Below are 10,285 nucleotides of genomic sequence, written 5' to 3'. Positions count from 1 at the left end.
ATAATAAAGTGGAGTGTATGTTGGGTTGCCTAACTATGGAGGTTGGGTCGGCTTTCTGTTTTCTCTTTTATTCAAATCTTCTGTTGTTATCTGAACAAGCATCAAACGTGACACGTGAAAGCTATTTCTTTTATTAAGCCCATCACTTTCGCCTCGCACTTGAAATAACGGACGAATATCTTATACGACTCGTCTGTATCGACCGTTACTTTATCGACGACAATTATGGAAAGTTGCAGGAACCCACACGGCCGTAACCACGCTAATGGTTCTTGCAGTGCTCCGACCTGACGAGTCCTTGTCCCACCCCCAGTTGGAATGTTAATAATCGTACCGAATTGCAAAATAACTTGTATTTACAATAAGTTTTAATCAGTTCTCTTTACAACAATTTCCACAGTTTTAGAATTTACAAAATTAAAGCTACAGTTAAATCGTAAAGCTAACGCTATTGTTAAACTGGATAAATCCCTTACGGACGGCTTCGTTACTTGCATGTTACGCAACTATCGGTAAACAAAACAATTATGTTTATCTTCGTACATGGCGTACGTCGTATCAATATCGTTTTTCGTTACATGGTAATTGCACTTATTATTGGAACTTATGCTACACTTGTTCGAGAGTTTGTCGACGGTGAACACAATTACTTCCCACTGTAGTGGCTGCCCACGTGGGAGGGTGGCCCCCGGTGCTTGTAGCGGCTGCCGGGCCTGGAGTGCACTATGGCGTAGTGGTCGCTGTGGGACGACACCGATCTGGTGGAGTTCATCGTGGAACCGCCAGAAGTGTAGCCCTTGGGGTTCTGCGGGGCCCCGTTTAACGAATACCTGAAACACTGCTGTGTAAACAGACGTTTAAAAAATGTGCGGCAACCCTCGATACTCGAAAGGGTTAGTGTTTTAGTGGGCCCCACCGATGGGCATGTCTCAGTGATTTTTTACGTTTCATGGATGTTAATCACGAAACTGGACCGCATGAAATGTAATGAGATTTTAATGAAATGAAAAACGAATCCCACTCATTAATTAGACTCAATTTTGACTCAATTATATTTCGGTATTCTTCTGTGTCTATTTCTTGAATGTGACATGACGAGCCCCCCTCGCGCCATTTACCTCGATCCGTACTGGCTCCCGTGCCAGGACCTGTAAGGATCATAGTCCTCGATGATGCTCGGCTCCTTTTCGATGATCTCTGTCCTGGCGCAGGCGCAGGTCATGGCCGAGCAGAGGAAGATGTTGATGATCAGCATGATCAAGAAGAGGACCCCTAGCGCCACGCAGAGCCACAGCAGCCAGGCAGGATGGACGCCGCCGTCGTCGCACAGCTCCTGCACCAGCGGGGCATCTCCGGGGTCCAGCACGAACACGCTTGTGGCGGCCATCAGGATGCCCTCGTCGGTGGTCAAGGCGCGCGACTGGGCCCCCTCGGTGCACACCGGCTCGGGACAGGATCCCCTGCACAACCCGATGTCGCACTGGAAGTGCACCTCCGAGCTCTCCGGGAAGCGGAACATCGACCTGAGCTGGGCGTCGGCGCTGCCTTTCTTCTCGTCGTAGGTGAAGGGGCTGATGACGTTGGTGTCGACGGGGCAGCCCTTGTCGTCGATGAGGGGCACGCTGGTGTTCAGCTTGTTGAAGGCGAAGCAGGACTTGACGCGGAAGCCGTAGGTGCCGTCGGGGCGCGAGATCTCGGCCCGGAGCGTGTACGGCTTGCTGTACACGGCCTGGGTCACCTTCCGGCTTCCGTCGAGGAGGCGCAGGGATACGAGCGACGTCTCGTTCCGGGCGTTCCTGAAGCCGGCTTTGCCGCACGTGATCACGTAGAATTTGTCGTCGGCTAGTTCGAGGGTTCGGTGGATGCGGACGGCGATGGGGACGGAGCGTTCCTCGGTTTTCTAGAAATGGTGACGGTTTTAGTAGAGCTTACGGTCAAGGAACGAGAAAGTACAGCCAAAGAAAAATTACACTTTCCTCCCACAAATGTCACAAACGCATACAAAGAACTCTTGTTTGCCTTCGACTATTAATATGTACATTACAATAGAGCTAAGGTTGAGTCGCAGCTGGTTCTGCACTAGGAGTACACACTTACAATTTTATTACCTATAAAGCATATGTACAAAGAGAGTCAAAAAGTATCTTCAAAAAATAATTTATAGAATATTTTATGACAAGCAACTCAGCGAGGGCAATAAATAGAAGAAGGATGAAAAGGCACTTTAGTCGCCTGGAAAGATGTTATTTCCTGCACAACGCAATGCATTTGGTTCTTTAATCGTAAAAAAAAATCGTGAAAAATCTACAGTAAAATAGGGCAAATTGGATTTTTCTTCTTGCATAACATGTGCAGACGGTGTATGACTGTTAACGCAACGTGACGTTAGTCCATATAAGTGGGTGCAATGATTGTAACATAAATATAAATATTAATATGACATAAATATGTAATTGGTATTCGTTTTTGTTGTTTAGAACATTTTGTATTGTGTCATTCAAGGGTACTTTTAATTTTCTTGTTCGTACATTACGTTATTACTATGTACTTTTGACACATTACACCAACGTAATAATCCCACTATTAATAAATTAACTAAGTCGGCTGTGCTTTTACTCCCGAGGGACCAACTACTTTACTCCCTCTTTGTAGTACTAAAATAAAGCTTTTTGTCGTGCAAAAAATATCTTTTATGCTGCTAAACTTTAATTTTCGTTGTAAAAAATGTTGCTTGAATTTCATTTAAAAAATTAAAATTGAGAATATGATACAAAAAACATTATAACGCTTAAGTTTAGCCTAAGTAGGTTATTTTAAATAGAACACTCAATGTGTTTATATTTGTTAAATTAGGAAAGCTACTAAATACAATTGTCTGGATTTAAAAACGTTTTGTTGTTATTTTTAATGAAGAGTGCAGCACCTCCAAATTCAATTTTCAATTTAAACTTGTATCAGTTCAGTATTAACACGGCCGTGTCGAGCCAGTTAAGTACCTGAGGCAAGAGTGAAAATTTTTGCTTCCCCTAAAATGTAAAAAAGTTTTAATGGAAAAGTGAGTTATTTGCAATGCTTCTGTGATCCACATTTTAATGAAAAAATAATTGGAGGCTACCTCTGCTGAATACATAATCATAAAACAAGTTATGGATTGGAAAAACAACATAATTAAGGGATTGGAATAATGAAAACAGGTAGGTGAAAACGTTGGCAGTGTACAGGGTGATTCAAGTTTTACCGCTCGACCGAAAACACCCACTTCTAATCAATTTAAAATTCACAAAAAATTGGTTGATTCAAAATGATTGTGGATAAGTATGGCAACTATTAGGCATTCACGCTGTTTTTTGGACCGAGTTGGCTATGACCATCTAGTGATTTTGTTGGCAGTACCTCGGTGATAACTAAATTCCCTAAAGGAAATTGACACTTGTTGTGTTAGGTTAAGTTGTTTTCAGTTTAAGGTTATATTTTCTGAATAGGTACATTCTTGTCGGATCTCTTAAATCTGGTCTGTCCTTTTCAAATTGGAAGTAGCAGCGTTTAATGGAAACTTTTTGTCGTAACAGAATTATTTTGGCAATTTTGACTCTTCCTTTGACGGAAATTAAAATAGCTATTTATGCACCAAGGGCGTTACAACGATGATTACGCCCGGAGAACGATGAATCCAGCTCGAGGGCTTTAGCCCGAGAGATGGATATCGTTCGATGGGCGTAATCATTCGGTGACGCCGTGGTGCATACAAGATTTTATTTTTCACTATACGTGTTCTTAAAAAAAAAAAATTTATTGGCATCTTTGCAATTTTGAATTGATGAGGGCGTTATGAATTCATTACGCCCGCTTATTCTTATTACGCCCTGTATTATTCCCCGGTTGTTATGGATATGTTTACGTATTTCGTATCCTAGGAGTTATCATGCAATTACACTAAAGTGAAAAATAAATATTTTTACACAGTTAATAAATCATTTACTTTCTTACAAATATTAAAATAATAAATCTGGCAATGCGGTGTCAAAAAATTGTTGAACAGATACTGACAGAAAAAAAAGTTGCACCACTGAATCAGTTAGTCCAACATGAAAAGAAAAAATCATAGCCAACTCGGTCCCAAAAAGATCGTGAACGACTATTGGCAACTATGTACAAAAATTTATGTAGCAACTGTGTGGGTAGGATATATCCACAATCATTTTGAATCACCCATTATATCGCTGTAGAATATTCTGTTAAAAATTCAAATGTTTTAATGAAACAGGTAAATATTTCTAAATATTCAATAACGGCTACATTAATTTACATAGTTTTTCACTGAGAGTCCTATCAAACATTTAGGACAAAATTTGTTTCATGAAATCATGAAAACATCGCCGGTGTTTGAAATCAATGAAATTTGATATTAAAGAGCAAAATTTAGCTATTATTATTATATTGGGTGATTCAAAATGATTGTGGCCAAGTATGGCAACTATGTACGAAAAATTATGTGGCAACTGTGTGGATGAGGTAGAAGTAGAGCGTACATTTGATTTTTTGATATCATTACACATTGATTTGACAGTTTTCAAAATGGCGCGACTATGAACTGTCAAAGAAATATCAACTCTACCCTACCCACACAGTTGCCACATAAATTTTCGTACATAGTTGCCATACTTGGCCACAATCATTCTGAATCACCCAATATATTATTAAATTGAGCGGTCACTTTCACAAAAAAGGTTGACATAGGTTATTTATAGTACTTTTTAATAGGGTTTATCGTGCGGGCGATAAAACTTGAATCATCCTGTATAGTGGGACAAACTCGTTTAGTTTGAAAAACTAAAGAGAAAAATCAGTTTAATTGGCAGGTTGTGGATAAAAGGTCGAATAAATATTTGACCTTTACAAGTAATTATTTGGAAGGCTTATCTGAATCTTAACTTAAAGTGTTTTTTTTTTCATATGGCGCCCACCAAATTCGAAAGCGTCCTCAGTTTTTAATCAAAATTCGGTATAATATCTATGACACAATGTAAGAATTTTGTAATGTACTAATTGGTTTTAGCTTGACTTTATCTACATGTTCGTTAGAAAATATTCTTATAAAATGTGTACAAAGTAACGTTTATTTCGATGAAAACAGATTTTGTAACTTACAAAAAAACAAGAGACTGTATTTAACATCTGCACAAAGCATTCAAAAAAAGCGTTAATTTTTTTCTGCACCTGAGAGAGTACTTATTAAAATTTTGACAAAAGCATGCGGTATTTTATTATAGAAGTGTGTTTAGAATGTTGGTATCACTATCGCCAGCATAACTTTCGAACTCACCACAGTGGAACTAAATCATAAATACATAATATGTGTATTTAATTATTTATGTTAGAAGGATTTCGTGTCAATTTTTAATTCTCAAAAAAAAAAATGAAGCAAACGAAGAATATAGCAACAACCTTTTCTACAAAAATGTGTACTTAATTTTTATGTTCGATATACAGAGTGATCAACAAGAAAACAAATCAAGAGTGCTACCTCATCGTTTGTTTTATCGAAACCTCCGTCTCAGCTTAATCGTACACATACAGGGTTATTCACGAGAGGGGTAGGTACAAACTTCTGAATTTTTATTTTGCCGCAACCAACAATACCAATGGCAGTAACTACTAAATGAAATGTGTTATTTGTTTTCAATTAGAACTCAATAGGATGGGATAGATTTGTCAGAAATGTCAGATTGGCAGATAACCTGTATTTAATCAAAATTCAATGAGCAGTATGCCAGTCTTTTCGTCGTTATTGTAAAAACAAATTTCCCGAATTGTCAAAGATTTTTTGCTTTAACGTCAAAAAAACAAAACTAAGAGCCATCGTGGATTCAGATATAATTATTTTGAAAATTTGAAATCAAGATATTGTTGTAATGTGTATAATGGGTTACGGCAAAAAGAAATTTAGAAATACCCCTGTCGTGAATAACCACTTATTCTGGGATAATTTTCGTTTATAATTACATCCGTAAACTTTGCCGAAATCGAAAACTTTTTTCAAGGTTAGCATCGGCACCGTTGCTATAAAACTGACGTTTGTTTGACATTTCACCGAAAAATCAATTTACCAGTGGCGTCGCGTTTGGCAATAAAGCTGGTAAATTACCCATTCTTACGAATGTAAAACGTTGCTCTTGTTTATTTTATATATTTTCTCCATTATCAGATAATAATAATAAAATGCACAATTATAGTTCCAACGTCTACAATTCATGAGATATTTATTTATTATAAAGTGGCGTTTGAGACCGCAAATTGTTTGCGCCCATGCATTGAACGCTTATTTCTTATTTCCATAGGATTTCGCTCCGAAATGACCGATAATTTGAAACGCCTGCTCTGGTTTGTTTTCTTTTTGATCACATTGTATTTTATTGGAGGAAACGACATTTTAATTTGGACATTTGTAACGATCTTGATTCCTCCTTGAATTTTAGCCACATATTTGTTGCAATTTAATCTCACTGTATAATACCATTGGTCTATTTTAGAAACTTTAACACTTGCCCATATTTTATTTTATTTTAAAATAAAAATGGAAACAAAACCAGATTTCTCATTCAATCAATATATTTATAAATTCAAGAAAAAAATGTAGTTCAGATATCTTTTCCTTTCGTGTGGCACGAGATCCTTAGTGCTTTTAATCAAGACATCAGTTACTGCAGAAATGAAACAATTGCAGTTTTTTTAAGAAGAAACAATAACTTTGCCTTTACCATGCCAGACCTTAGATGATTTAGAAGAAATTGTGGACTTAAAATAACTATTTTATGCTTCAAAAATCTAATAAACGATGGATGTTTTATTTGTAGAGATAAAGTTGCAGCCATTTGTGTAAGAGTCTCAAAAGACGTGATCGAAATGTGTTAGTTAACGTGCTTACTAAAAATTCAGAAGCTCAATTTTCTACTCCGTTAATTAAAAAGGACACACAACAGTGAGAATGATTTCAGAACTACCAAGTATGTCCAAATTGTTTTGTAATTATAATTTTTCGACGTTTAATGTTTTTGTTGTTTGTCGACGTTAATTCAATATTTTTACATTTTGTAACAAAAGAACTGCGCTTTACAAATAGGTCAAAAACAAGGTGTGGTCAGCAAACGACTGAAATGATTTTAAATAAAGAAAAACAAATAATTTTAAGACTCAATCGTGGCTAGTTCATAAAATCCTTTATTTCCAGTCAAAACAATGTTTTGTTGAACACTTTTAAAAATAGACCACTAGCCATGAAACCTTTTAAAACGAATGATTTTCATATTCTAAAACAAGTTCTTGATTCTCGTCGGTTTTATTCTTTTTTAAATTTAAATAAGATCCAAATCTCTCTTTTTTTAAATAAATTCGATACGTTGGATCTTCACTCCTCAATGTCTTTGGCCGTGTAATATGAGGCAAGCACGCGTAACCCAAACAGGACATTATGTCACTCAAGCAATAAAACAAATTAATCTGTTTTTAATGCATTCTTTGTTCTACTTGATCATTGTCTTTCGGAAGTAAAAACTTTCGACACATTAATTTCCTCCTCACTGGCTTGCCACACTATGTATTTAATAAACATTAATTTTTTAGTCTTAAGAGTGAAAGACTGAACCTGTCCATTCAACAAAAATAATTTCTTCCAGGAATGCCATTAGGGTGTGCCACCAGTTCCGTCAGCGAGAACGAGAATTCCACTCAAATTCAACAGAGATATTTTTCACCGACTTTGAGGTATTGCTCTTCTTTATTGAACCCCTTTATACAAAAGAGCGAATTTTGAACACATAATCTTCGTAATGTTACTTGAAGTTTGAAATAAGCTTTGATGTGCCGCTCTTATTCTAGTTGAAAGATATTAAGATCCCGTACATAAATATTATAAATGCACTTCTCTGAATTCCACCTTTCCTCATAAACTAAACAATGAGCTTCTGAAGATGTAGCAGTTCCTTGTTTCTCATGCCTTGACAAAATCCTTGACATTGTCGACTTCACAATTTTTCTTTGCCAAGTGAGAAACTATTTGTTCCTCACCGCAACACATCTACAGTGTCATCAAACTAATCTTCTTGTTTTTGCCTTTTTTGCATTTTTTTTTACTCAGTAGCTGCTCAATTTTTCGCAGCACTCTGTAATCGAGTCGTATCCGTCTCGATCCTGACTTGAAAATGTGTGAAGCCTCCTACGTGCGCAATTTTCCGTATAAGCCCAAGAATGTGTGTTGGAGAAGTGTGACACCGGAATTGCAAAAACAGTTAATGACATCAACAGTAAAGTCACGAGCGTGCATTCAAACTAATCCATAACTGTGCCTCCTTCGCACTCCTTGAAAAAAAGAAAAATTCGTCGACGCCCTCCGGATTAGGCAACGTGCCCACGCCGACTCTCTAAGGTCATTGCAGTCGGCAAATTGACGTAACCTACGCGGGAAGATTGCAAAATAAAAATGGCACAACTGCTTCACCGATAGTAGTTTTTGCGCCTGAGACAAAGGCCATTAAAAGAACTATTAGCCCATGAATAATGTCATAGTTATTGGCATGGACAATGCTGTTATTATACAACGGAGAAGATTTGTGGTAAAATTTTCCGGTTGGGCTGTCGCGCGAATGTTTTATAGAAAAAATGTCCATGCAGGCGAGTCTTTATTGTACGTAAATAAGCCGGAGGGGCGCAGGTGTTGAACGGCCTTTATTGATAGGGGTCACATCTAGACAACCATCTCGGACAACTAATTGCTTCTTCGCATTCTCTAGTAAATGCGAAAGAAGTAGAAGCGGCTACAAATCAGTTTTATTTTAATATTTAACGGTTTATTATTACAGGCCGGTTTACAAATGCACAGGTATTAGCATCGTTTCACAATATAGCAACGAAATGGTCACCCTAAACATCCCAACTATCGAATAAAAGTTCTACGCAATTTCCCGACTCGCGGTTGACTGGCTCAACTGCGACGCTCTTTTCACCACGAAAATCCGCCGCAAACTTCAAACTGACACTAATTTATTATTTGTAATAAGTTTCCCTATTGTATGAGCGGCGAGCCGAAGCTAAAATCTGAAATGATAGTCTGAAACCGTAAAACGAAAATTACTGTGTAACAGTTTTATTTTTTCCACTCTCTACATGGTAAGTACGTTGTTATGACATTGATTTGGTGGATGTAGGTACAACTTTTTTGACCTACCGTTGGTTACTATTAACGACGGGATGTAAGTAACCACTTACCTCCCTCGGGGAAATAAGTGACAAAAATTAAACCAAACAAAACACTAATATGCCTTATGGTAACGTTTATTCGATTTCTGTGGCAGGGGGAAGGAACATGAAGCGTTTGCAGCCTCAGCAACTTCCATTTCTCTTTTAATTTTGTTCAAATTCATTTTACAAACTTTTGACACGACGCTTTTAATATTGACGTTTTGTGTGATGAAAGTCGTAGCAACCGGCAACAGACATACTAATATTTTATTCAAATATTTCAAATAAATTCATCAAAAAGAAAGTATGCAGTTCAAAATAACTTTGAGAGTGGAAAAAATATTATAAACAATTCGGGAGGTAACTAATTTAACCAGTCTCGGACTCTATTGCTACCCCTCGCTATCGCTCGGGGGCAAACTTGTCCTCGACAGGTAAATATTAGTTACCTCCCTTAATGTTTAAATAACTATTACGATTCAGCTAGTGGCGCTTACTCGACATTGTATCCAATTGCGGTTTGTCTAATTTTACGCAGACCTGGAAACGGCGAAGTATCTCTGTTGGGTCTTAATCGCTCATACCATCGATCGCATAAATTATCTGGAGCGAAACAAGAACCGCTTCGATTTTTTCGACGTGGAAGTTCAAATTTTGCCCACGCATTCGGAGAAACTGTCCAGCTCCAAGGCTAGCGTTTGCAGTCGAAATTCTCCGGGATTAAACGCAATAATTACATCTGGCCTTGCAGTTATCGCTGAAATGCTGCGGCACCTCCTTTAATTGAATCCATTTTTTTTTTTGTTGGTTCTCACCGCAACACGCCATTACTTCCAATCGCAAACGTTTCGAAAGTTTTTGAGGTGTTGAAAAAGCGGCGATTAATCGTTTTCCCGGCGTCAAACTTGACCGAAAGCTCGCCAGATTCGGTTATTATTCGGTTCATTAATTGTTCGATTTGGCCGCAAAAAGTCGCGACCATCCTGCAAAGCTGTGAGAACACAGGATTAATACGGCAATTAAATTACAGGATCTGCCGATCGGTATCCAG

The 10,285-nt window shown here is 37.8% G+C and overlaps 1 protein-coding gene across 2 annotated transcripts in view; it reads right to left on the bottom strand.

Annotated features, from left to right (window-relative positions):
- Positions 1-338: 338 nt before the first annotated feature.
- The window catches only part of LOC138127067 (uncharacterized), a 28,346-nt gene continuing 18,399 nt past the window's right edge, over positions 339-10,285 (bottom strand). The window contains exons 3-4 of one of the 2 annotated variants that reach the window (XM_069042928.1): positions 1,119-1,900; positions 339-830 (exon numbers count right to left, since the gene is read on the bottom strand). In XM_069042928.1, the coding sequence (XP_068899029.1) occupies positions 647-830; positions 1,119-1,900 (966 nt within the window). In that variant the 3' untranslated portion in view covers positions 339-646. Of the gene's footprint in view, positions 842-1,118; positions 1,901-10,285 lie in introns of both variants that reach the window. The other variant, XM_069042929.1, reaches the window with a different exon arrangement.

Source organism: Tenebrio molitor, chromosome 3 (assembly GCF_963966145.1).
Source record: "Tenebrio molitor chromosome 3, icTenMoli1.1, whole genome shotgun sequence".
NCBI classification, from domain to species: domain Eukaryota; kingdom Metazoa; phylum Arthropoda; class Insecta; order Coleoptera; family Tenebrionidae; genus Tenebrio; species Tenebrio molitor.
The sequence above is the reverse complement of the archived record's forward strand: the minus strand, read 5'-3'. Positions and strand labels throughout refer to the sequence as shown.